Source organism: Lichenostomus cassidix, chromosome 4 (genome assembly GCF_008360975.1).
Source record: "Lichenostomus cassidix isolate B80296 chromosome 4, HeHo_3.0, whole genome shotgun sequence".
In the NCBI taxonomy this organism is placed as follows: Eukaryota; Metazoa; Chordata; class Aves; order Passeriformes; family Meliphagidae; genus Lichenostomus; species Lichenostomus cassidix.
The window spans coordinates 57,328,564-57,355,470 of NC_139484.1; the positions used below are offsets into that span (position 1 = coordinate 57,328,564).

Genomic DNA, 26,907 nt, shown 5'->3' on the forward strand with positions numbered 1-26,907 from the left:
TGTCCCCAGCCCAGAGCACTGAGTGCCACCTCCAGGTGACGCCTCCAGGGATGGGGACTCCAAACCCCCCTGGGCACTTCCAATGCCTGACCTTTCCCTGGAGAAACTCTTGCCAGGTACCACTGGTGCTTTCTCCCACCCAGCAGCATCTTCTCCAAAATTTTCACAGAAATAACACAGACACCTTTCCTTTTCCTTCCCCTCTGGCTGCAGGTGGCACAAGCTGCACTCCAAGGCTGGGAAGAAGGAGAAGGAGCGTGGTGAGATCCTGGTGAGCATCCAATTCACACGGAACAACCTCACTGCCAGCATGTTCGACCTCTCCATGAAGGACAAGCCGCGCTCACCCTTCGGGAAGCTGAAGGACAAGGTGACAGGCAAGAAGAAGTACGACCTGGAGTCAGCCTCTGCCATCATCCCCAGCAGCATGGGAGCCCTGGACATGGAGGATGACTATGAGCTCGGGGGCAAGAAGTCCAAAGTCAAGGGGTTTTTCCTGAAGAACAAACTCCGCAAGTCATCTCTGACCCAATCCAACACTTCGCTGGGATCTGACAGCACCATCTCCTCTGCCAGCCTGAGCCTGGCTGCCAGTGCCCCTGAGGTGCCCAAATCCCCCAGCAGACATGGCAGTCTGTCCATAGAGCGCTCTGGTAAGAGGATAAGGGATAATCCCCTCTAGTTTTTCCCCTTCCTTTCTTTGTACGGGGCTGTTGAGACTTTCCTGCAGCTCTGTTAACTGATTGCTTACCCGATGACAGAATCAGGGAATCTTGGAGTTGGTTAGGTTGGAAAAGTCCTCTAAGATCCTGGAGTCCAACCATCCCCAGCACTGCCCAGGCCACCACTGCCCCATGTCCCCAAATGCCACATCCACAGGGCTCTGAAATCCCTCCAGGCATGGGGACTCCACCAGGGCTGGACAGTCCTTGCCAGCAGGAATTTCCCCAAAATCCACCCTCAGCCTCCCCTGACCCAGCCTGAGGCTGTTCCCTCTCCTCCTGTCCCTGTTCCCTGGAGCACAGCCTGACCCCCCGGCTGTCCCCTCCTGGCAGCAGTTGTGCAGAGCCACAAGGTCCCCCTGAGCCTCCTTTGCTCCAGGATGTCACTAAGAGGTGACATCCCACACAAACCCCCAGACCTTCCACGTGCTGGCACTGACGCGTTTGCCAGAATGGGGAGAAACATCCCAGATTTTCCTTTTCCATGCCTGCACCACGAGCTCCCAGGAGTTGAGGGTTCTTCAGGGCTGCTTCTTGTCAGCTCCTCTGGGCAGTCCCTGCCAGGAAGGCCCTGCTGGCTCTGCCCTGGGTCACTGCTTTAATGAGCTGCCTCCGGCTTGGAGGCAAAGCCCAAATGGGGCCGGCTCTGGTGATTAAAGCAAGCTGAGCTCTTGGCACTCCCAGGGCACTGATTTACAAACAAAAAAGGCCCTTGTAGGGAATTAATTCTCCCTTGGAAACAAATGTAGAATTAAATGGTTTAATTGGCTGCAGACAGCATGTTGCCTGGTTGGGTGGGAGTCCCCGGGGAGGCTGTGTGGCTTCTGCTGGGTGACATTCCTGTGCTGCTTCCATCATCCTTGGGATGAGCCTTCCAGCTCTTGGGAACTTCCCTTCCCATGGCAGGGGGTTGGAACTGAGTGATCTTTAAGGTCACTTCCAGCCCAAACCATTCCATGATTCCAAGAAGGAAGCAGCATCTCCAGCTGGGAAGGGAGAGCATCTTTGTGTCATTCTCCTCAGGTTTTCCATGATTTTTAACACCAAAAATCGGCAGTAGCCATGAGGTCATGGAATCATGGAATTGTTGAGGTTGGAAAAGATTTTTTAATACGATCAGGTGTAACCCTCAAGGCATTGGGAGGGAGATGCAGGCACTGGACCGTCCTGGCTTGTCACACCAAGCAGTGGCCTGGAGCTCATGGCCCCAGCATCTCCTGTTCAGTGCAAACTCCTAAGTCACATGGAAGCTTTCAAACCCTTTAAGGAGCTTCTGGGGAGTTTCTTGCATTTATTATCAACCTCAGATCCTCTCAGATCCTCTCAGACAATGGGTTTGTCATCTTACAGAGTCTCCCCTTGGGATCCTCCCCTGCAGCTGTGAGCTGTGCTTTGCATTTCCAAGAATTTCATTCTAATCCCATGAAGCCCCGGGTGGGAGAAGAGCCGGGATGATCTCCCAGCTTGGTTTAGTCAGCTGGGATGATTTCCCAGCTCTGTTTAGTGCTCCCAGGTGGAAGATAACACTGCTGTAACCTCACCTGTCGTGTGTTTGATCCCCCCAGTGAAAGACTTCCTGTCCTCGCCGAAGCTGACCCACAAACGAGCGTTCAGCGACGATGTGTCCCAGGTCAGCCCCGTGCTGGAGCCCAAAGCAACACACAGCCTGAAGCCAAAGAACGAGCCTGTGTCCCGCTCCTCCCTGTGCATCAACGGCAGCCACGTGTATGGGGACGAGGTGACACCTGGCAGTGCCCACCCTGGCAGTGCCCACCCCGGCTCAGCCCCCCTGCCCGTGCCCGCCGGCCCCAGGAGGCAGGATGAAGGCTTTGGCTTCACCCCACTCCACCCCGACCCCCATGAGGTGCCCTGGGGGCTGGGTGGCCTGGAGAGGTCCCAGCAGAGGGAAGAGCCCAGGTTCATCCCATCCCCTCCCAGCCTGGTCCTGCAGGAGGAGCTCAAGGTGTCCACCAAGGCTGTGACCCTCAGCAACCACCTGGGCAGGGCGCGCATGGAGGAGAGCAACCGCCTGGAGAACAAACCCACCCAAGCTGCGGCTCCCCTGGGCTTCTCCACCGAGCCAGCCAAGGAGCAGCAGCCCGAGGAGACCAGGAAGGAGGACAAGAAAGCCAAGGGAGGCTTCTTCCACCACGGGGGCAGCCGGAGCGACGCAGGGGGCAAAGCGCAGGGGGACAGAGGGACCCCGAGCCACACCTCGGCAGCAGGGGATGAGAGGAGTAAGAGCAGCGGCTGGTTTGGGTCCAAGGAGCCCAAAGAGTCCCCTCAGAAACCCAGGTCAGTGCAAGGGGGGTGGGAAGGTCCAGGCTGGTCATTCTTGCCCCAAATTCCCGTCTCTGGTGGCTCTGCTGGGCAGAGCCCCTGGATGCTCCTGATGCTCAGGCAAGGTCAGAGTAGGGAAAATGTTTCCTTGCTCTTGAATGTCTCCAAGGGAAGGGGATTTTCCTGGATCCTCCCTTGGCTTCTGCCAGAAACCACCTCTGTTGGATGTGGGATGTGTTTCCCACTCAGGGAAAGGAGGGGTCTCTTCCATGGAGGAGCTTCCCTCTGTGGAGGTGAGGCTCAGTGTGGTCACACCAAATGGTTCTGTGGCCTCAAAATGAAGGATCATTATCCTTTAATGAGCAAAAAAAGCTGCTTTGGCAGTCAGGCTGATATGTGGGATACTGGGATGTGTAATCACATTATTTTTATGACCCCCCTGCCCTGGTCTGGTCTGGGAGTGCAGCACTTTGGTGATGTGAGATATTATTAATATTCCCAAAATAACTAATCCCAGCCCTGCTCTTTCCTCTTCCCATCCCACCCAGCCTTCCCTTCTCCCAGTTATGAATCTCTAACCATTCTTGCTTTGTGTGGTGATTCATCCCTCCAAACCCTCAGGTTTTGTGGTGTTTGTGCTGTTCCTGTGAGGAATTTATCACCCATGTCCACCCCTGGAGCCCCTGGAGCTGAGCTGGCAGTCCAGAGGTCGAGGGTGTTGTCAGTGAGAGGCAGGAAATGGGGTTAAAATCAGCCAGGGAAAACAACCAGCACTCGAGAGCTGGTTCAATCTACAAGGTTGATTTATTAGAGGGATTTTCTAATCTGGGCTGACTTTAACCTAATTTATTAAGCAGAAGGATTTGAGTTCAGTCTGAGCCTCCTTTAATGAGGAGGGCACTCCTGGTTTATTCCACAGAACCAGGTTCCCATGTGGGTTAAACCTGGAAAGGGATGAGCACATCCCTCAGTGTGGCCCCAGAACCACCACCATGGCAGGGGTGGAATGGGATGGGATTTAAGGTCCTTCCCACCCACCCTATCCTGGGATTCTGTGATTTCCAGGAAATTCAAACCCCTGGGGGTTTTTTGGTGTCACATCCCAGTGCCAGATCTGTGGATGAGCCTGAAGGACTCTGGTCTGTGCCTCCTGTCCTTGAGGAAGGACAGAGTATTCCCACTCAGGATTGTTCTTTCAGTTTTTCTTTCTAATTCTGGGATGATAAACCTGCTAATTAAGGCTTAGAGTAAAAGATCGAGCCACAGAAATCCTGCTGAATCCAGGCAGTGACTCCACAGGTGCCTGAGCCAGCCAGGGAAGCAGGGATGGGATGGGATGGGATGGGATGGGATGGGATGGGATGGGATGGGATGGGATGGGATGGGATGGGATGGGATGGGAAGGAGCTGCCCTCAGCATCTCCCTCTGAAGCATTTTCTTTGGGAATTAGGTGAGAAAGCAGCAGGTTTTCCCCTCTTGGCAGTTCTAGGCAGGAGGCAGGGAGGGCCATGCCTGCCCAAATCCTCTGGTGGACACTGATTTCGAGGCAGGGATGTCTGATCCGGCTGGAATTCAGTTCCTGTCCATCCAACCCAGCAGATAATCACCAGGAGTGCCCCTAAACACTGCTGGTTTCTAACAGCTTCCTGCCTCCCTGGATTCATTCCCAGTATTTCTCCTTTCCCAGAGGGTTTCCACTCCATGGGTGTTTTTAAATCCACTTCGGTGCTCTCAGTTTAATCTCAGCCAGAGCCGAGCTTTTCTTGGAGTCGCTTTGCCGAGGACTTTGTCTTGTGAGGAGAGACTTGGATGAGCTGTGTGGCAGCAGCTCCTCTGGCTGGGATTTTCTCTCCCAAAAATAAGAAAGGCTTTGAAGCAGCACAAGCTGGAGGGAAGGAATTCACAGAAGCCCCTTTTGAGGTGTTTGGGAACATTGAGTGGGCTTTAAGTGCAGTTTGCAATTGAGAATGGGAAATAATGAGCTTAAACTGGAACAGGGGGATTTAAAGTGGGAGCTGGGAGAAGTGTCTGATGGAGGATGGGGAAATGCTGGAGCTGCCTGCCTGGGAAGGGGTTTTTCCCTCCCAGTGCCCAGGAATTTGGCACTGGGATAGCTGTGAACCTTTGGGGAGCATTAGGAGAAGCATTTGGTGACTGAGTCTGATTTGAGGCACAAAGACTCCTCCCATCATCACAGGGACAGGGTTTGTCATTGTCCTGGCTCTCCTGGTGCTTCAGTTTTCCTGGCCATTAATTATGACATCAGTACTCAGTTGAATTATACAGAACTGACTTTGCTGATTTTATTTTGCTTCCTACATTGAACAACCTCATGGACCAAGCTGGAGGTGCAGGTCAAAGCTGTTGAAGAGCTTTTTAGGTCTCGATGGCTTCAAACTGCCAGAGGGTAGAATTAGGTGGGATATTGGGAAGGAATTCCTGGCTGGGAGGGTGGGGAGGGGCTGGGATGGAATTGCCAGAGCAGCTGTGATGCCCCTGGATCCCTGGCAGTGTCCAAGGCCAGGTTGGACATTGGGGCTTGGAGCAGCCTGGGACAGAGGGAGGTGTCCCTGCCATGGATGGGGTGGGAATGGATGGGATTTAAGGTCCCTCCAACCCAATCCATTCCAGATTCTCTGATCTCTGGGGGTTCTCTGCTGTCCATCTGCAGCGGGAGGAGCTGTTCAGGTTCCAGTGTCACTTCCAGAGCTGGAGATGAATTAACCCTTGCTCTGGACAGCAGCAGCCTCTGAATCGAGCAGTTTCAAGTCTTTACTTATTTGCTGAAAGGACTTTTTCCCTCCTGCTCTCCTGGCTCTGGACACTTCAGCTTTGTGGCTCTGCCAGCAGCACCTTCTCATCTTCTTGCCCACTGTGGATAGGCCAAGTTTAACCCAGAGCCTGAACCTGGTGAGAAAGCATCAACATCAGTCACTCTGCAAAACCAAAAACCTCAGCCTGTCATTAGTTAAAAGGCCTGTAATTAGAAGGATGGTTTGAGTTTGCCTGCAGCAAAGACCAGCCTGGCACAGCTCGTCTTTACCCACTTGCTCTCCAAAGCACTCCCTTTCCAAAAGAAGGAGCTGCTGCCTTTGGGCTGGATTTAACTGGAGCTTTATAAAAAGGAGTTTTGTTCTCTTCTGGGTGGGTTTTGCTGAGCCATCAGTGTGGGAGCTGCTGCTGCAAACCTGTCTGTGCTCTCACTGGGGAGAGAACTGGGCATTTCTGCCTTCAGCCCTGAGGTTTTCCCTGCTTTCTGTCAGGGAAGCAGGTCCCAAAGGCTCTGCTTTTCATCCCTGTGAGCTCCAGGCTTTGATTCTGGATGGGATGGGAGCAGTAGGAAGATGGTGTTTGCTCTTTGGAGGCTGAATAAAAGCCTGGCTGGGGGTTGTTGTTCTGGAGGTCGGCTGGTTAAGGGTTGTATGTGAGGAAGAAGCTCAGCAGGTTTATTTGAGGCAAAGCCTGGGGCTGAAACAATCCTTTAACTGTTTCCAGGGTTTCCTTCAATGTTATCACAGCTCTGCAGCTCCTGCTTCCTGTGGAGGATCCTGATGATGAAACAGAGCTGCATCTTAGGCCTGGCCACAGGAGAGAAGGGAAATTGTGCTCTGTCCCATCAAAACAGTGCCATTAGTTCCATTTTCAGGTTCAAACCCCTTCCCAGAGTCCACAGCCTCGTGTCCAGCAGCGAGGCCAAATATTGACTCAGCTCCTCCCTGTTCCTCTTGTGCTCCCAAAGAGTGCATTTCCTAAATGCTGGGAGTGGGAGGAAGGTTTGGGGTGGTCAGAGCACAGTCCTTGGCCAGGCTGGGATTGAGCATGGATGTTGTCACAGCCCCTCCTAAGCTTTATTTTAATTCCTGTGGTCTTGAGGGCAAATGCCTGTAAAGGAGGATTTGTCCATTTTAATGGGGATGATGGACAGGTGAGGCCCAAGGGAAGAGCAAAGTGGTTATTGCACAGATAATTATTATGGATAATTCATAGATTATTATAAGTGATTTATTATAAAGACATCCAGTCCTTCCACCTCTGGAATTCCTATTTAAAATATATTCCCTGACTCTTTCCCTCTGGTGCTCCCACCCTGTACAAAAATGTCCCAACAGGCTGCCATTCCCATTTCTTCCCAACCTCTTCCTGAACAATTCCTGCTCTGCCAGCCCTGCTCATGGCTGGGAGGAAATTCCTGATCCCTGCCAGGTTTGAAGCTGCTGCAGGATGCTCCAGCACCACAATCCTGCTGCTTTTCCACCCAAGTGAGCCTTGTCTGTGGGAAAATGGGGCAAAAAGCAGGTTGGGAGTGGCAGGGCACGGCACATCCCTGGATCCAGCCCTCCTAGGAGGGATTTTCCACTTAAGCTCTTCCCCTCAGCACATCCTGGCTGGATTCATCCCTTCCCAAGCCCTTCCCAAATTCCCGCTTTTCCAGCGCATGTGCTGTTTTCTCTTGGTGGTGCAGAGTTCCCCACCCTCCTGCAGCCGGGCTGGGGACTGCAGAGCTCTGCCCTCAGCCTGAAATCTGTAGGGAAAAATCACCCTGCACTGAACAAGCTGTTTCCAGTAGACTTTTTCCATCAGGGGATTTGCTCAGCAATATTTTATTTCCTTTTTATTTTTTTTTTATTATTATTGCTGCGAGGCTCAAAGGCGTCTGTGAAGTGCTGCCAAACAAATAAATGAGGGCAGGAAGGTACCAGTGATTTATTTTGGCTGGTGGAGCCGAGTGCTGGGAATGGGAGGGGAAGGAGGAGAGGGAAGAGGAGGAGGAGGGTGAATCAGCATTTCAGTGCTGCAAAGAGCTGCTTCCATCAGGTTGCTGCAAGCTGAGGTTTCCCTCTAGAGGAATCTGCCGTGCTCCACTCCTGCTTCCAGCAGCCTTCATCAGGGGGAGCTTCCTTCCTCAGGGACAGAGGGAAATGGGACTTTGTAGGGGAAAAACAAGTGTCCTGCCAGCACCAGGCTGGTGGCCAAAGCAGGGATGTTTATCCCGAGAAAAAAAGGTTGAACGGTGATGGTGCAGTTTGAAAGCCCAGTGGAAAGTCACAGATTGTCAAATGGCCTCAAGTTGTGCCCAGGGGAGGTTTAGATTGGATTTTGGGGAAATTCCTTCCTGGAAAGGGCTGTCCAGCCCTGGTGGAGTCCCCATCCCTGGAGGGATTTCAAATCCCTCTGGATGTGGCATTTGGGGACGTGGGGCAGTGGTGGCCTGGGCAGTGCTGGGGATGGTTGGACTCCAGAATTTTAGAGGGCTTTTCCAACATAAACAATTCCATGATTCTTCTGCCTGGAGTTTGCAGCCTGGAGGAGTTTGTGCAGCCCCTAAGCAAAGCCCAGTGGGTCCCAGTAGGAGTGGAGTTGAGAAGTGGAAAGGAAATTTTCACAGTGCAGTTTAAAAAGGAAAAGCAGAATCTGACCAAAAAAAGATGGATTCAAGTTCTGTCTTTATGTCTTTATCAATATTAGCAGGTTTAGCACCCCATGAGCCCCATCGTGGCTTTACAAGGGCCTGGAGGGACAGGACACAGGGAATGCCAGGGGGCAGGGACAGACTGGGAAGGAATTGTTCCCTGAGAGGGTGGTGAGGCCCTGGCACAGGGTGCCCAGTGAAGCTGTGGCTGCCCCTGGATCCCTGCAAGTGTCCAAGGCCAGGTTGGACATTGGGGCTTGGAGCAATTTGGGGTAATGGAAGGTGTCCCTGCCATGGCAGGGGTGGAAGGAGATGAACTTTAAACTCCCTCCAACCCAGCCCATTCTGTGAGGACTCAGGGAATGAAGACAGGATCATCCTGGGGGTTTGAGGAAGCTTTGAAGCTGTTCCTGAATGGTGCCATTCCAAGTGCCTGGGCAAGGGCCTGCTCTGGCATCAGCCCCTCTTGAAGAGAGAACTTCACCCACTCAGCTTCTGGCAGCTGGGCTGGTCATTAGCAGCCAGTGCTCATTAGGAGCTGATTAATGCTCTGCAGCCATTTGGAGCTGGAGCCCAGCAGAGCTGCATCAGCCCCTGCATGCTCTTACTCAGCACAAAGCATGGAGCTCAGTCTGCACCGAGACAGGGAAGCAGTGCCAGCAAGGAGCAGGGCAAGCAGAGGTGGGGCAGGGCTTGTGCCCCTTGCAGCCACCCTGGCACTGTGGTTGGACCTTGTCACCTTCCCTTGCCACCTTCCCTTTCCAGCTGGGAAGGAAAATTTGCTCTGTTTTGCCCTGTTAAAATCTATTTGTGGATGTTGTGAACTCACCCAACTGGGTGGTCATGTCCTGAGCAGCTGTTCTCCTCTTCTGGGGAGCTTCAATTCAAGGGCAGTTTGGGAAAAAGGTCCAACCCTATGCTGATCTCCAGGCTGGGAATGCCAGGAGAGGTTTTCTTCCAAGCAGAGAGTGGCTGCCAGTCTGGAGTGATTTGTGCCTGTGGGTCCATCAGCTTCTCCCATAACTTCTGGAGATTTCGTGTGCTCACCCCTAGCTCAGCATCCCTGTGAGGAGCTGGGCTGCTCAGAACTGTCACCTGTGGGGTGCAAGCAGGAGAGGACATGGAGCAGAGCTGGGCATGGCCACCACTGCTGCTTGGTGACAGCAGGAGAGGGCACCCACGAGCTGTGTGTGCCCCAAAGGGAGCTGCAGCTTTGAGTGCAGATGAAGGGCTTGAGGCTTTTCTTTGTCCCTGCAATGCCAGCTCCCGTCAGTGGTGTCTGGCTGGTGTCCCATGGGTGCTGGAGTTGAGCCAGTTGGGTTTGGCTGCTCACCGGGAGTGTACCCTGCTCCAAACTGGGACTGGGCACTTGGGTGGCATTGATGGCTTCAAGAGGCAGCTTTGCAGGGAGCTGCTCAGAGGAGGGTGCAGGAAGGGGCTGTGGAGCTGCCAGCAGTGAGAGCAGGGGGTGCCCATGGTGGGTACATCACTCATGGGCCGAGGTGCTGCCAGCCCAGTGCCCTCCCTGCTTTGGGACCAGCCAGCTGCACCATCACCAGCATCAGCTTTTGCCTCAAGATGGCATTTTTGTGCTTTAAAACATGTCTGAGGCGTTTGGTGTATCCACAATAACACGGAAATAGTTGTCAAGCAGCTCTGTGATCTTCCAGTGCTGCCAGTGATCCCTTCCAGGTGGGAGGGAAATCCCAGGGTGTAGCCCCAGGGCTTGACATACCTTGGGCACATTGGCAAAGCAATTAATTTATCCCTTCCTCTTAAACCTTGCAGGAAGCTGCAATCCCATGGGATCCATGGCCAGACAGGGCCAGGATTGCTTCTCCCAAGGGGGAGCTGAGGGGATCAGGGCCCCAGAGGAGGGAGTGTGGCAGTTGGAGCACCAGATGGGCGTGGGGTGGCCACACCAGCTTTGTGATGTGAAAACCTCTGAGCCTGGTGAGCCCCCTCAGGGCGGTGATTCCACACTGCTGGAGTTGTTCCCAAAGGAAGATCCGTGAAATCCCGAAGAAAGGTCCCTCAGTCCTTCTTGAAAAGGCAGCAAGGAGCTGTCAGCCTCACTGGGGGTGAGATTCTGAATTCCAGATGTGCTGAATCCCTTCCGCATTGGGATCCCCTGTGGGGTTTCAGGCATCTCGGGGTCTTGGGCAGAAGTGATGTGACAAGGGGCATGTGGGAGGCTGGGCAGCGTGCAGAGGGGGGACAGGGCCCTGTCCTGGTCTGCTCCTTCCTGCTGGGCTCTCGTTCCTCAGCTTCCCTCAGCCCTGTCCCTCCCTCCTGTGCAAGCAAACTGGTGAGGAGGCACTGGGCTAAACTGGAAAACACTCATCCTGTGTGCCTTGAGTTGTTCAAGTAATCCTGATCCTCGGATCAACTCCTTGTGCTCCACCTGCCCTGGGTTCCACCAGCACCAGGACAAAGGCACTGAGCAGTCCTTGGGCTGCAGGAGGTGGGGAAAAACCTCTGTGGCTCCTGAGCTTGCTGAGGCAGAGAGGAGAACGTGGAGAGCTGTCCTGGGAGAAGGGCTGCCCTTTCCTGTGTGTTGTGCATGTCCTTTCCACGCCTCGACTCCATAACCATTGCTCTGCCTAACAAGAGCCAGGCATGGATTTGGTCATTGCCCTGCTTGGAGCGGAGCGTTTGTGGTGTGTGTGGTGTGTGCTTACAGCTCTGTCACAGCATTAACCAGGAGGACTGTTTTGTCTTCCCTCCACAGCCTGGAAGTGTCTCCTCAGGTAGAAACCAGCTCAGATGCTCCTTCTCATTTTGCTGCGCGCTCCCCCGCCCCGTGTCCCGCTGCCTTTCCCGCTAGCATGCCGAGCTCTAACCTCCCTGCCGCTCCTGGAGACAGCCAGGCCGGATGCTTGTCCCCCACCAACCCATTCCTCAACTCCCTGCAGAGCAATCCCTTCTTTGAGGAGCTCCTCGCTGACCAGGTACTAAATTCTCCTTCACCTACTCACTTTCTCTCTAGTTTCCCGCCTGGGCCGCATGCTGCAGCAGAGGTCGCTGGGAGCTTTTATTCCTCTGAGGATTGCAGTCCCTCTGCCTCCCCAAAGCAGACAGACCCCAACAGGGAACCTGCAGCCCCAAGCGTTGGTGTCCCCGTGCCAGAAACCACTCCCCCGGCACCGGGAGAGCTCCCTCCTGCCGACACTGAGCCCGCCGTCCCCCCGCTGCCCTCGGAGTGGGACGACACCTTCGATGCCTTTGCCACCAGCAGGCTCAAACCAGAGAGGAACAAGGACAATTTCTTTGCCTCGGTGGCAGCCGAGGGCGTGGCTTTCATCGACGACCCCGACGCAGCCAGCCCGGCAGAGACATCAGCTGAGCCACCCTGCCAGAAGGGCACCAAAGTGTTTGATGAGGCCGAGTCACCCGTGGGCGCCGAAATCCCTGCAGCTCTCCGCTCCTGGACTAATTTCTCCAGTTTAGATGTGGGGGCCAACCTGGTGAGCACCACCCAGGAGGCCACGGTGATCGAGGACGTGCTGAGCCCCGTGTCGGCAGGCTCCACGGCGAGGAGGAGGAAGAGCAGCACGCCCATGGTGTGGGCAGCCGTGTTTGCCTCGGGAAACCCCGGGGACAAAGAGACTTCGACAGCACTGAACACTGGAAATAGCACTAGGGAGGCAGGGGACAGCGGTGAGGAGGAATCCTCGGGCACAGGGACGAACGGCTGGATGACCATAGCCACAGAATCCACTCCCGACCCCTCCGAGGGCACCCTGAGCGCGGCCGAGCAGCGGGCAGCTCCCGAGGGCACCTTCGGCCTGCGGCAGCCCTTCCTGGGCGAAGGCACCTTTGAATCCCAGAGCTCATCCCGTGCCGCCGCCTGCGTGTTACCCCGGAGCTCTTTTCCCCCTGAGCTGCCCCCCGAAACCCTGCCCGGAGGTGCTGTGCCAGCTGTGCCCCCACGGAGGTTCCCCGAGGATGGCACCAAGCCCGGGGGCAGCCAGGAGGGCACCTTCGACATCCGGAGCTCTGTGTTCCGGCTGCAGGCCAGCATGAGGCTCGAGGCCAGCGACAGCCTCCTGAAGCTCAGCTCTGATGTCCGTGAGAGCCGCGTGGTGCTGTCCCCGTGGTCAGGGGGCCAGGAGGAGCCGCTGCCCGGCCCGGCAGTGCCACCCCCCAAGCCCCCCAGGTGGTTCACAGCCATCGGAGCTGGTGGGGACAGCGAGGAGGGGGAGCCTGGTGACCCCCAGCGAGGCAGAGAGGAGCAATGGGAAGAGTCAGAGGGCCCAAGAGCAGACATGGACTTGCCAAGGAGCCGTGGGGGCAGTGAGCCTTCCATGCCAGCAGCTCCCAGAGCAGACAGTGCTGAAGCTGGCAGTGAGTTCCCAGTGCCCCAGGGTGCTGGAGCTGTGGACTCAGCAGCTGATGTGGAGACAGCAGCCAGCGAGCTGGGGAAAGGGGACACCTCTGTGGGGGAACACCTGTCAGAGATGAATGAGACAGACGTGGCTGAGCAGTTCGAGACTTGCACATCCAAGTTCTCCCTGGATGGGCTGGACCAGTCGGGTGCTGAGGAGAGCTGGAGCCAACCCCGTGTGTCCCCTCAGATAGGGGCCACAGAGAGTGCCAAGTGGGACACAGCCTCCACACAGGAGCCATCGTTCCCTGAGGAGCTCAGTATTTCAGGACTAAACCCACCTTCCAAGCTAGACCTGGGCCAGCCGGAAATATTCTGGACGGCTCTAGAAGAGCAGGAGGCAGCTGGGCATCCAAGCCCACAAGCCCAAAGGTTAGAGTGTGGGGAGAATCCATCCCAGCCGGAGCTGGCATGGGGTGACAGTGAGGGGCAAGCAAGAGAGCAGCCTTGTGCTCCTCCCGAGGAGGCAGAGCAGGGCAGAGCCCTCACCAGCGAGCCCGGGGGGCATTTGGCACAGAGCAGGATAGACTTCAAAAAAGCCGATTTCTGGAAGCCAGACAGGCCAGAGGAGAAACACTCTCAGGGAGCTCCAGCCCTGAGAAACCCCTTTACCCTGGCGCTGAGCCCCAATTCCCCCAGCAATCCCTTCGTGGAGAAGCCCCCGACCCCTTTCCCCGTGCGAGCTGTGCTGCCCGGAAAGCTTGAGCAGGGCACCTTCGGCTTCTCCACGCCGCGGGAGGAAGCGCCGGGGCACGGCTTGCAGCCCTCTAACGCTCCCGGCCACGCTCTCCAGCCTCCCCCCCTGCATGCCAGCCAGCCCTTGGCCTCCTCCACCCCTTTCCTCGTGGCTGCCACTAACCCCGAGCCGTGTGGCACCCCCTGTCCCGCCGCCGGGCTCCCTGCCAGCCGCCGCGCCGCCGCCCGGCCCTGCCCGTGCCCGCAGCCCCGGGACGCACAAGCTTCAGCGCTCCTGGTTTTGCCCAGGGAGACACAGCCGGCTGGGAAGCCCTTTGGCCAGCAGACGACCAGGTGAGCACTGCGGGGAGGTGAAGTGAAGGGTGTGTGCTGGGGAGAGGTGAGCCCTGTGCCCCTCCTGCTCTTAGCAGGGCAGTGGTGAGAGGACTCCACCCGGCTGCGCGAGGTGCTGCAGCTCCTCTTCCCTCTCCGTGGTCCCAGAGAGCTGCTGGGAGCCTCAGCTCTCCAGGATCGTGGTGTGGAATGGCCACTGGTGTCCTGTGTTTGCCCTGACTGGGGCAAAGGGTTCCACACACCCACGACCTGCCCCAGCTGAATACTCAGAACTGCACCCACATTGCAGCCAGTGCTGTTTTGGCTCCATCATCTTGCCCATGCTTGTGGAATAAATGCCTTTTCCATGTCTGCCAGGAGAGCTGCTGGCTGTTGATGCTCTCCTGAGCTCCCTCATGGCATGTGCACAGCTGCTGCCCCTGCCCTTTCCATCCATTCAGCTTTGATTGCTTTCCTTTCAAGTGCCCGTTGGGTATTTAAAACCTCCTTCTCTCCTTAGCCACAAAAAAAGAGAGTTTTTCACCAGGGCAAAATGCCCTTCTCCCCTCCCTACTGCCAAGATGCCCACTGGTGATGAAGCAAGTGGGATTTCGCTTTGAGGATGATGGGAATGGGAAGGGTGGCAAGAAGGGGCTGTTCCTCCTCCCAGGTCAGTTGTGGGTCTGTAGAAATACCATGAAGCAAAGCTGAGGAGTTCAGGGCATGGAGCCTTGCTCTGTGTCCTTCAGTTCATCTCATCTTCCTGGTACTCCTTCCCCTGCTCTGTCCTGGGTTCTGCCTGCCCAAGGACCAAACTCTCTCAATGATCTACCAAGCAGGGATTTATTGATCAGCCTCCATGATCATGAGGCAAATGGAGCTTCCTGGGGACACTGGAATGGTGAAATCTCACCTGGCCCAAGAACAGTGTTCATGGCCCTGGGGTGAGGCAGGGAGGGAGGATGAGGCCAGCAGAACTGGATGAGCTCCAGCCCTTCCACAGGGGGATCCCTGCTTGGCTCAGGTGTGAGGTGCAAAATGGTCTTGGGAGCAAAGACCAGCATCTGGCTGGGTCTGTCACATGATGTTTTCCCTTCTTATTTAAACCAGATCCTCCAGTCATTTTTAATTGGCTTATTCATCCTCCAGCAGATACCCTTGTTCAAAATTTGCAGAGGTGCTGCACAGAAACCTGAATTGTATCATGGTTCATGGAAAGAGAAGTGTCCTGCGATCCCAGAGGGATAACTGAGGCAGTCAGGGAAGTACAGGACTCTCTCAGTCATTAGTTCCTGTTCATGGTCAGGCTCAGGCTTGCCTGTGCATCCATCCAGGCCAGGCTGGCTCCTGGGATGGGAATGGGCTCAGATCCAAGAGCTGCTTGTTGTATCAGTGCTGGCTTCTGTTGTGATACACAGCCAGGAGCTCCTGGAACCTCCCTGCTCTGGTTGCTCCAGCACATTTTGGATACTTGCTGGGACTGAAGAACCTCTGAAGAGCTACTGAGGCCTCTGGGGAAGGCTCTGAACTACTTCATAGGACTGGGGAGATGTGATAACTGTCACAGGGTGAGGGAGGAAAGTTGGAAGGGACCTTTTCCCAAGCCCCATGGCGATGCTGCCCTTTCCAGGATCATCTCCTGTTGGGATGGCCAGTGGCACTTAGACAGAGAAAAGATGGCAGAAAAAAGGTGGAAGGAAAAAGGAAAGAGTGTCACTTGGAGTGGGCATGAAGTGCTGGCTGGGCCAGAAGTGTCTGCAGGTGAAGGGGAGCAGTGCCTGGTCTGGGGTGGTGACAGTTTGCTCTGAGGGCTTCAGTGCCTCCTCAGGAGAGCTGCAGTCTGGCACTGGGGTCCCATGGCCCCTTCTGAGTGGCCAGAGGGCTCTTTGGTCATCCTGTGTGGCTGCTGGGGCTAGGGAGGATCAGCTGCAGCTCTCAGGTGTGCAGAGGGTCCTTGGCTGCTCTTGGGGACAGGGCAGGATGGTGCCTTCACTGCAGGGAAGGTGTCACATCCCCAAGTGTGTCACATCCCCCAGGACAGCCTGGGACAGAAGCTGCACTGCCTGGAGGAGGCTGGGAGCTGTGCAGCTCCTGCCCATCTGCTGGATGGTGGCACTTGTAGGTGACAGGGTTGATGATGTCACAGGTACCAGGGTGTGGCACGGGCTGCTCCATGCCTCCCTCAAGCAGGAGTGCAGAGAATCATTGTTCTGCAATGAGCTGTCAGGTTAGATCTCATCATGGTGATCCTTGTGCTCTCCTGGAGCTCGGAGAGCAGCTTGGCAGTGCCGTGGATGGACCTGGAGATCTGATCCCGAGCTCTGTCATTCCCTTTCCTCCCACAGCCCCTTTCTCCATGGAGAGTTGGCTCTCAGGTGCTGTGTGGAGCTCCAGACACAGCAGCTTGGCCATGAGAGAGATTCCCTTGGATTTGTGCTTTGCTGTCTTGTTCTCTGTGAGGTGCATTTGGATGGGGTGACAGAGACTTTGTAGGACTTGCTGTAGGGAAATGCACCCAGTTTGTCCCTGTCCTCTGCAGGGACCTTGGGAAAGCTGGGACAGGGCTGGGCCAGTGTCACCCTGGGATGTTCCACCCTGGCCTTGAGCTCCATCACAGATCCTCTTGGGATGCAGTGCTGGATGAAGAGCAGCTGATTCCACACTGAAGTTCACATCCATGGGCCAGGAGTGGAAACTGGCCCAGCTCCTGGGCTGATCCATCAGGACTTCAGGCCTGGCTGCAAGATGTGAAGCTCCCCTGAAGGACCTGGTGCCACCATGCCAGGACAAACACAGCTGGAGGAATGGCTGCAGTTTTTGGATCCTCTCAGAGCAACAAACGGAGGAGGCAGAGCCCTGCTCTGCTCAGCCAAGCCCTGCACACACCACCCTCGGTGGGAAGCAGTGGGATCATGATTTATTTTTAAAAACACCCTTTCCAGCTCTGCAGAAGTGACTGTTCCCACTGGCCACGGGGCTGGCAGCTGTCTGGCCACACCTGGGTGGGAAATATCCCCCTGCTTTCAAAACACATCCAAGCATTCCCTCTGGCTTCCCAAGTCAGGTTGGGCCCAGGGAGGTTCCCAGCCACACTCTGGTCATAGTCCCTGTCCTGGCTGGGGGATGTGTGAGGTGACAGTGACATTTGGGGCTCAGGCCTGGCTGTGATGAGGCTGTGATGAGCAGTCCTGGTGGCTCCCTCAGCCCTCTGCTCAGCCCCTGTCCTGCATGTCCAGGTGGCTGAAGCTCCTCCTCAGGGTTTAGTCCCCAGTGGGGACTGCTGGAGCCTCATGTGCAGAACAGCAACTCCTCCCACTCCTGGCACTGTCAGAGACTCCACCTTAGGTCTGTGGGATCCTTTTCCATCCTTTCAAGCTGCTCAGGAATCCTGGGCTCTGTCTGTATGCTTGTACAGCTCTGGCAAGGGGTCAGAGAATCACAGAGTATCCTGGACTGGGAGGATTCACAGGATCATCCATCCAACTCCTGCTCTGCACAGACATCCCAACAATCCCACCCTGTGCATCCCTGGCAGTGCTGTCCAAACACTCCTGGAGCTCTGGCGGCCTCAGGAATGTCACCATTCCCTGGGGAACTGTTCAGTGCTCAGCACCCTCGGGGGGAAGAACCTTTCCATAATATCCACCTAACCCTGTGTGCCCTGACACAGCTCCAGCCATTCCCTGGGTCACCAAGGGGAGAGATCAGAGCTGCCCCTGGGGAGGAGCTGATCCTTTGGCTTGTTGGAGCTGCTTGGTGGCTGCCAGTGCTGTCCCCTCCCAGTACAAGGACAGCAGGAAGGCACCATGGTGGTTGGAGAGGATTTCCACGTCCTTGGTAGGTCCTGATGCCATCACTGTGGACAAGGCACAAGGACACAGCAGCGGATGGGGTTGTCACCTCAGCAGGGTGGCACCTGCAGCCCATGAGGTGCAGCAGAGGCTTTGCAGGGCTCCCAGGTGGATATTTGGATCTTTCCATCCCGGGGATGGATGTTTGGATCTTTCCATACTGATGGATGTTTGGATCTTTCCATGCTGAGGATGGTACATAGCTGTGCCTGCTCCTTGCAGGGGAGAGCATCAGGTCACTTCTCTTTCCATCATGCCTAGAAGGAACTGGGCTTTGTTCAAGCTCAGAAAGAGCCTTTTGGGTGAAGAGTGAGGCAAAAAACTGAAAATGTAATTCCCCCATAACGGACTCCTCACGCTCCTTTTTTGGCCTCGTGGAGGGGGACAAATTCTGTGGTGGCTTCCAGGCAGGTAACATTCAGCTCTTGGGCTGGAGCATCAGTGGTGACCCCAGCTAATCTGGGCATCCCTGGGCAGCAAAAAGCTGCTCTGGGCAGTGGCTGCAGCAGCCTCTGATCACACTGGAGCTGGGTTTGACTTGGCAGCTGCTGCAGCACCTGGCAGCAGGAGTTGTGATGCACAGTAAAGACTGGGCAGTGTAGGTATGGGCACAGGGTGTGGGCACAGGGCATGGGCACTATCTCAGCCCCACACATGTCCTGGGGCTCCTTATCTTCTGTCCATGTGGGAACAGCCCCATGGGCTCTGCCCTGCCCTGCTGGCTCTCCTCAGGGAGCAGCAGAGCTCTGGGCAGGTCACACCAGGCTTTAGCTGGTCCGAATCTCCTCCGCAGTACCATCCCTGTCCGATGGCCAGGGAGAGGGAGCTGGGGGGTGCTGACTGTGCCACCCTTGCTCTCCACAGCCCCCACCCCGTGAAGCCCCTCAGTGCTGTGCAGGAAAGCTCCAGCGACAGGAGGCAGCAGCCCAGGAGCAGCCTGAGCTCGGCGCTCAGCAATGGCCTGGAGAGGCTGAAGACAGTGACCACTAGCAGTGTCCAGCCCGTGGCCCCAGCCTGCCAGCAGGACAAAAGTGACTCCAAGCTAAAGGTAGGAACCTGCCTGAGGTGAGGCTGTGCCAACCCTGCTCTGGGTGAGCTGGTGGCTGCTGTGGGGGGAGGCAGAGTGGGGTTGTGTGTGGATCCAGGATCCTGTTTGCTCAGCCTCCCTTCTCCCATGAATCCATGGACTCTGCAGCTCCTCACCCCATGGTTCTCCCATTGCCTGCTTCGGTTTGGGGTTTGATTGTGCAGTGTGTGAGTGAATTCCTGATTATAAAATCATGGAATGGGTTGGGCTGACCTTGCAGCCCATCCAATGCCACCCCTGCCATGAGCAGGGACACCTTCACTGTCCCAGGCTGCTCCAAGCCCCAATGTCCAACGTGGTCTCCACGAGATGTGAAGGTGGAGGGTGGAGCTGCCTGATGGATGCTGTGAAGGGTTCCTAATCCTGGCAGAGGGAAGGTCCTTCCTGGAGCCTTGCTGACCTGGATATACTCCAAACACTGCCATGCTGAGGCCACCAAAGCTCCTGTGACACCTCTGAAGACACAGAGGGTGTTCCAAGGGTGACTCCTCTATCCCTTTGTCCACTGTCACTCGGTTTGCCTCCCGAACTTTGCATGGAAAATGCTGCTGGGGTTCACCTGAGGGAAGGACAAGCAGAGCCCTGCTGCTCACAGGAAGCCCTGTGGGTGCTGCAGGGAGTTCAGGTGGTGCTGTATGAGCACACCAGCAGTACAATCCCCTGTACTGTTCCTGCCTTTCCAGTTTTTGGGAAGGCAGACAGAGGAAGGAATGCTCTGGTTGTGCTGCATCCTGCAAACGTTGCCAGGAGCAGAGGTTTCACTTCCACTCCCTGAATGTCCCTCTTGGTTCCCTCCAGGACCCCACCCAGCTGGACCAGTCAGCCAAATACTACCACCTGACCCATGACGAGCTGATCCAGCTGCTGCTGCAGAAGGAGGCAGAGCTGAGCAAGAAGGAGGAGCACATCCACGAACTGGAGAACTACATCGACCAGCTGCTGGTGCGCATCATGGAGCAATCCCCCACTCTGCTGCAGATCCCCCTGGGGCAGGGCCAGTGAGCCCAGAGCAGCCCCAGCCAGAGCTCTGCTCCAGCAACCACGCTGCAAACACCCCTGCACTCCCTCCTTGCACCACAGAGCTCCAGAGGCTTCTATTCCTAGAGTTTAGCAGTGAGGCTGATCTGCTCCTTCCCAGCCCAAGCTTAGCCCAGCTCGGCTCCGGGGAGCTATGGGGTGATGGGCTGTCAGCACCCTGTGGGGAGGAGCAGAGCCCTGCACACCAGGCACACCCTCCTTAGGTTCCTGTCGCTGTGACCGAGTGCCACCTCCCTGGCACTCCTCCTGCCAGAGCTTTAAGTGCCCCATGGACATCTGAGAGCTGGAAACATCTCCCTGTGACTCCATCCTGCTGCTGCTCTGCCCCATGCTCTCCCCCTGCTCTGCTCTGAGCTGCTGTCCCCTGAGGGTGGATGGTGTTGGACTGGTGGATGGTGTTGGGGACACTCAGACCCAGTGAGGCTCCACCAGCACGTTCCTGTTGGATGCCTCTTCCCCCTGCTGCCCCAGTCACCCCCCAGTGAAGGCTCTGTGCCTGAAGAGCAGTTTGTGCCACGTCCTGACCATGGGGAGATGCTCCACAAAGGGACAGCACTGGACTTGGAGGGCCTGCAGTGGTGTCAGAGCCTGGCTGGGCCCTGCTGGCTCTGACCTGTGCCTGTGCCAGGGGTGACACTGCCTGGGTCCCTCATGGCTGGACTGGGAATTGGGAAAGGGAATATGGGATTGTGGCCCAGGAGTGCTGCGGGACATCATCTGCATCCAGGCTGGTGTGCCCTGGAGGGACTGTGGAGTGCAGAATCCACACAGAATTCCCACTCAGGACTCCCTGGGAATGGCTTCCCATGGCTGCCACCCCTGGCTCTGCCCTGTCTTTGCTAGAGCAGCAGGAAAACACCCCAGCAGTGAGGCTCAGAGGGTCTGACCCCTCTGCAGGGCACCCCAAACCATCCTGGCACAGCCCACAGTTCCAGAATCCTTGCAGTGCCAATGCCCAGCCTGCTCCCACAGGATCACATTCACAGCCACCATCAGCTCTCTGAGGCTTGGGCCCAGCCCGAGGGGCCTGGGGCAGATCTGTCCACTGCTGACCACCCAAAGGGCTCTGATTTATCTGGTTTAACAACTGATTTGCAGGTACTGTGCGAGGGGATAGGAAGGATGTTGTTCCCTCTCTCATCCTGCCAGGATTTTGGCTGGAGAAGATGCTCGTGCAGGCAGAGGGGCAGCTGGTGTGGGATTTCAACATGAACAGCATCTTCTCCCTCTTCTCTGTCTCCCAAAGTCACTGGATTCTCTTAAATCCTCTCTGCTCTCCTCTTTACTTGCTTCAATACAGACCACGGCTTTGAAGAATTGTGCCTTTTGCCATAGGCCAGTAGCAGTTCCCTACCCCACAAAGGCTCTGAAACCCAATTCTCAGTCCCACACAACCTGTCTGGGGCAGGTTTCTGCTCTGTTTTCCTTCTCACCCAGAAAAAGTGAGTTAATTCTCACACACAGATGGCAGAGCCTCCCCTGACCTGTGCAGGTGCTCTGGGTCCTTCCAGGAATTCTGCCCAGCAGCTCATGGGATGGGGAGGCAGAGAGAAGGGCAGGCTGAGTATTCCAGGACAAAGCACAGCTGGACACAGACACTGGGTCAGGAGAAAAGGAGCTCCTGAATGAGGAGGATTTGTTCCCTGGGAGAGCACCAGCCATGAACCTCCCACTCCTCCCTGCCTCTCCCCTCATGGGAAATACCTGAGGGTTTGTTCTGCTGCTGCTGTACTTCCGTCCCTCCTCCCTCTGTGTTCCTGGGGTGGGATGGGAGTGTCCAAGGGAAGGTGTTTTCCCATTTCAGAAAGCACCAGGGACTTCTCTCTGCCTGTAGGGTCAGATCCATGGCTCCTCTCGGGGTGTCCCCTCTGTCCCCATGAGCTGGAGGCACTCAGGGAGGAGCTGTGGGCACTGGGAAAGCAGCACAGCATGGGAATGGAGCTGGGAAAAGGAGTTCCTCGGGTGGGCATGGCCAGGGGAGGTGGAGAGCCAACATTCCCCTCCATGAAAACATGCTGTCCCTTGGCCCTGAGCCCAGCAGGGATGGAGGGGTTGGTGGTGCTCCCCACACAAGTGCCAATGTTTATATGGATCCCATGGCACCTCCTTCCCACCTCTCCCTCCTCTCCCATCGTGTCTCACTGCCTCCCTCTGCCTTAGTCAGCTCTGCCTTCTTTCACTCCAAAGCCTGAATGTTTTGCACTTGAATATAAAAGTTACTCTCAGAGCTCAGCAGGTTGTACCAGGTGTGCAGCCTTGCTAGCAATAGGTGCTTCCACATCTCCTGTTTTCAGCAATAGGTGCTTCCCCATCTCCTGCCTCTCCAGCAATAGCTGTTCTGTTCTCTCATCTCCTGCCTTTCCAGCAACAGGTGATTCCCCATCTCCTGCTTTTCCAGCAATACCTGTTCCCTCATCTCCTATCTTTCCAGCAATAGGTGCTTCCATATCTTCTGCCTTTCCAGCAATACCTCTTCTGTTCCCTCATGTCCCATTTCCAGCAATCCCTGTTCTGTTCCCCACCTCCTGCCTTTCCAACAATACCTGTTCTGTTCCCCGTTTCCCATTTCCAGCAATCCCTGTTCCCTCACATCCCATTTCCAGCAATAGCTGCCCCTGCCATCTCCAGGGCCCAGGTGGGCACAGCACAGCACAGCACAGACCCCTGGAGGTGAGAAGGGGCTGCAGAAGAATCGAGCAGCAATGGATGTTCTGTCTGTCTCGGGTGTTCAGCAGTCTGGAGTTATTTCCTTATGTTTAGGAAAAGGTGTCTTGAAGATGCTCCTGTCTCTGTTCTCTGGTTCCCCACCCTGCTGTCCTGAAAACCTGGGGTTTCCCTCCCACCACGCAGTTTTTATTCTCTGCCTAAGAGCAGCAGCTTGGCTACACTGTGCAGCTTCAGCAGCACTGAAGTGAATCTGTAATTTTGGTGTTAAACTTCCACATTCCTAAGGGAATGGGTTTGAGGACCTAAATGCTTTCTCAGAGAGGGAGGGGATGAGGAAGAAAATTGAGGGGATATTCTCAAGTTGTCCGTGCTCCATCTGGAATTGATCTCCGTGTTTAGTGACTGAATCTCCCTGTTAAGTGATTTATTTGGGAGCCCAGGGGCAGGAGCAGCATTCCTGCTCTGTGTTCCTTGCCATGCTCCGACCTCTGTCCCTCTCTGCTGAGCCCAACAGACCCAAAAGGCTTGCTGGGCCAGCAGCAGCTTCTCCCTGTTCTGTTTTAAACCCAGCCATAACAATTCCCTGTGGTTTTGCCTTTCCCTGGGTTTGTTTTTCCACACTCAAGCTGTTCCCCAAGGTTGCAGCAGGGTGCTGTGCTCTGCCTTCATTGTCAGCCCACAGTTGGGTTCTTTGCTTCTCAAGAACTTTGGCCAATGATTTCTTTTTCCCCTTGCCTGGTCCTTCAGGCCACATATGGGCCAGAGGAGCCACCAAGGTTTATCCTTAAACTGGAACCAACCTCAAGGGATGTGGATTCTCCAGTGTGACGTAGACTCAGCCTTGTCTGGGAAGGAACCGCCGTGTTTGGGGTTAAAAACATGGAAGAACATCCCCAAGTGAGAGAAGTGTTGGGGTTTTTGGAGTTGTTGGTTTCCCTGTTCCTCACGGCCGCAGGAAGTGGGTTCTGTGTGTCTCATGTTTTAATAGTTGCAACTAATGTTTATAAAGAGCTTGTTATTTACGTTTTAAGCACTTTAAAAAAAAATAAAAGTTGTTCAAGCTGTTCCTAGACACTTCTGATTCATTGACAACAGCGTCTGTGCTGACGGCGCCTGGACACGGAGTGACATTTCTGTTTGTTTGCTGCAGCAGGAGGAGGAGGAGGAGGAGGTGGCCAACTCCTTCAGCAGCTTTTCCACCTTCCCTGATAATCCCCAAGTGCTGTGCAGTGGGAATGCTGCAGGAACCTTGAGTTCCTCCCCAAATATTGCTCCGAAGGAAGGAAGGAAGGAAGGAAGGAAGGAAGGAAGGAAGGAAGGAAGGAAGATCTCCTGTTGCATCACAGACAGTCCAGTGTTCAGCCTCTTCTGTCTCTATTCAAGCCTTTTCCTTCAAAAAAATTAACTCCCCTAAACTCCTCTAAATTACTCTGCTGCTCCCACAGAGGAGCTTCCCTAGCTCTAATCCTGGTTTATTTTCCCTCCAGCTGGATGAAACCCTTGTGGAGCTGGCACGTCTCTGGGGGGATCCTGTTAACCCTAGAGGGCTCGGGAGGGAAATGTTTCCACATTGTGGGCTCAGGGTGCTGAGCTGTGCCTCTCTGAAAGGTGATCCACCCCAAGGAAAGGCAGCCTGGACTAACTGGGGCAGGCACTGCGTCTGGAAGTTGGAAAAACAGGATTTAAAGCCTTTATTCCTGCTGAGTCCAACCATCAGGTCTGTGCCTGCCTTCAGCCCAGGCTCGGGATTGATGGGAATAATTCCTGTCCCTGCAGGAGGATCTGCCTGGGATTGTTGTTCCAAGCTGGAGTTCTGCTGCCCAACACAAGTTTTCTCCAAATCTGGCTTTACAGATGGGAGCTGACAAGGAATGTTCCTGTGACTTTGTCCCAGAGCCAGCCTGGCCCCACAGCCAGCTGTCCCCATTGGGGAGGGGCCCTGGGACCCCAAAACTCCTTCAGCGAGGTGGGGGGACCCTGAATGGGCACAGGGTGACCCCAAAGCTGCTCTCACTCCCTTCCTCAGCCAGGCAGGGAGAGAAAATACAACAAAAAGCTCATTTTGGAATAAGGGCAGGGAGAGATCCCTCAGAACTCATAGAACACACTTGATTTGGGGAAATCAGTTTAATTTATTTCCAATCAAATCAGAATGGGGCAATGAGAAATAAACCCAAATCTTCAATCACCTTCCCTCAGCCCTCCCTTCTCCCCACACTCAAATTCCCTCCTGAATTTTCCCCCGGGGAATGCTCAGTCCATCACACATGGTCTCTGTTTGGACTCCTCACACTCTGCCCTGCTCCAGCATGAGACACAAATCCTCCAGGAGCTCTGAGTCCTTCCCTGGGGCTACAGTTCCTCAGGAAATGCTCCAGTTTGGGTCCTGCCAGGATCATGAGTGCTGCCAGGACCTTCTCCACCCTGGGCTTCCCTTGGGCTCACAGATCTGCCACCCCTGGAGCCCCAAAACCCCAAACCTGCCCACGCACACCCAGTGCTAGATCAGCTCACACAGTGTCTGGGGGGGTGTTTTCCCCCCAAAAAAAAAAAGCCAAATTGGAAAGAAACCTAATTTTTGACTGGGGAAGCAACACCCCCCCTCCTTCCCCCAAGCAGGGAAACACAAGTTGTCAGTCGGGATGGATCTGGCGGGATTGATATCAGCCAAAGAATTGATATTCTTTCTGGTATTTAACCAAAAAAGTGATAGTCTTATGTCACTCCAAATGTGGTTTGAGATAAACAGATTCTCTCCCCTCTGTTGTTACCAAACATTTCGTGTGTCAACACTGGGGACTGGAGCAATTATCTGGCTCAGGCTGCAGGCAGGCAGGGAGGGGTTTCCCTGGAGAGACAGGGATTTGGGGGAGCAGCCCTGGCCTTGGAGACATATCTGCCTTGGGAAGCTCGGGATGCAACCTGCAGGGAAGGGGGAGTTGCCTTGGAAAGCTTTTGTCAATGCTGATTTTATTTTGATGGGTTTATTTTCCCTTTTAAGACAGAGTTGGGGAGAAGAAAACAACCCTGAGTTTGGGATAAAGACCCGAGATCCCGTGAAAATCTCTCTGCCCCTTTTCCATCAGTTTTCCACCTGGAGCTGCAGGAAATTTGGGATTCAGTGAAGGGGATCAGTGCTGAATTAGCCAAAAAACAGGAATTGCTTTTGCAGGTGGGAAGAAAAGAGGAAATGATCAGCTCTGAATCCACAAACAGCATTCCCACAGCAGAATGGGATGTTCACAGTTTCCCCTGGGTAGAAAAATAAGGGATTTTTATTTCAGGTGTATTTTTTAATTCCTCCTTCGATGGAAATCCTGTTCCTGACCTGCTCTGTCATTGCTGCCTTTGCTCCCTTTGCACCAACCCTTCCCCTGGTTCCCTGCCTGCTCCACCCACACCTCCATCTATTTGCTGTCCCCGCGCTCTTCCTCGGAGAATTGATCCTAATCCTCCAAACAATTTCGCCGGCATTTGAAGGTCCAGACACTTCTTATCCCACTAATCTGGGGAAGAGAATTCCGGAGATGGCTCTGTGTGCCCCCAGCCCCGCACGACCTTGGCTTGATCTGCACAAATAGTTATCACCGCCAGGTCCTCTGCTCTGGGTTTGTAATCAGCTGCTGCAAAGGTCGCTGGGGACTGTGGGGCTCCCAGCAAGGAAATCTGCATTTCCACAGGGAAACAGAGTCCTGGAATTGCTGGGGTTGGGAAAGAAATCCTAGATCATGGAGTCCAACCATCCCCAGCACTGCCCAGGCCACCACTGCCCCATGTCCCCAGGTGCCACATCCACAGGGCTCTGAAATCCCTCCAGCCATGGGGACTCCACCAGGGCTGGACAGTCCTTGCCAGCAGGAATTTCCCCAAAATCCACCCTGAGCCTCCCCTGGCCCAGCCTGAGGCTGTTCCCTCTCCTCCTGTCCCTGTTCCCTGGAGCACAGCCTGACCCCCCAGCTGTCCCCTCCTGGCAGCAGTTGTGCAGAGCCACAAGGTCCCCCTGAGCCTCCTTTGCTCCAGGCTCAGCTCCTTTCCAGCTCCCTCAGGAGTTCTCCAGACCCTTCCCAGCTCTGTTCCCTTCCCTGGACACCTCCAGCCTCTCCATGTCCTTCTTGTCATAGATGTCGTAGGGATGAAAATTTAATGACATTTGGGGTAGTTTTTTCAGAAGTTTCTGGGCTTTCACCTCTCCATGTCTCATTTCTTGGTCAATCCATTGCACCATTAAGGCAAAAGTCGCCTTTCCATGTCACATTCACAAAGGACTCCCTCACTCTGTTCATCCCCCCTTTCCCTGCTCCCCCCGCAGCTTCCCACACCCCCTCGGGACTACATTTCCCATGGTGCCCCGCGCGGCCCCACCCTCCCCATTGGCTGGCGGGCCGGCGCGGCCCCGCCCCCGGCAGTGCCCGGCGGACTCCATGTCCCGGCGTGCCCCGCGGCAGCTGCGGTTGGC

General features: G+C 55.3%; 1 protein-coding gene across 3 annotated transcripts in view; it reads left to right on the forward strand.

Moving 5' to 3' along the window:
• RAB11FIP5 (RAB11 family interacting protein 5) overlaps positions 1 to 23,521 on the forward strand; it is a 37,089-nt gene extending 13,568 nt beyond the window's left edge. Inside the window, exons 2-6 of one of the 3 annotated variants that reach the window (XM_085059331.1) lie at positions 214 to 653; positions 2,288 to 3,017; positions 11,145 to 13,829; positions 18,524 to 18,707; positions 19,545 to 23,521. In XM_085059331.1, the coding sequence (XP_084915457.1) occupies positions 214 to 653; positions 2,288 to 3,017; positions 11,145 to 13,829; positions 18,524 to 18,707; positions 19,545 to 19,748 (4,243 nt within the window). In that variant the 3' untranslated portion in view covers positions 19,749 to 23,521. The remainder of the gene's footprint in view (positions 1 to 213; positions 654 to 2,287; positions 3,018 to 11,144; positions 13,830 to 18,523; positions 18,708 to 19,544) is intronic. The other 2 variants (XM_085059333.1, XM_085059332.1) reach the window with 2 other exon arrangements.
• Positions 23,522 to 26,907: the final 3,386 nt, after the last annotated feature.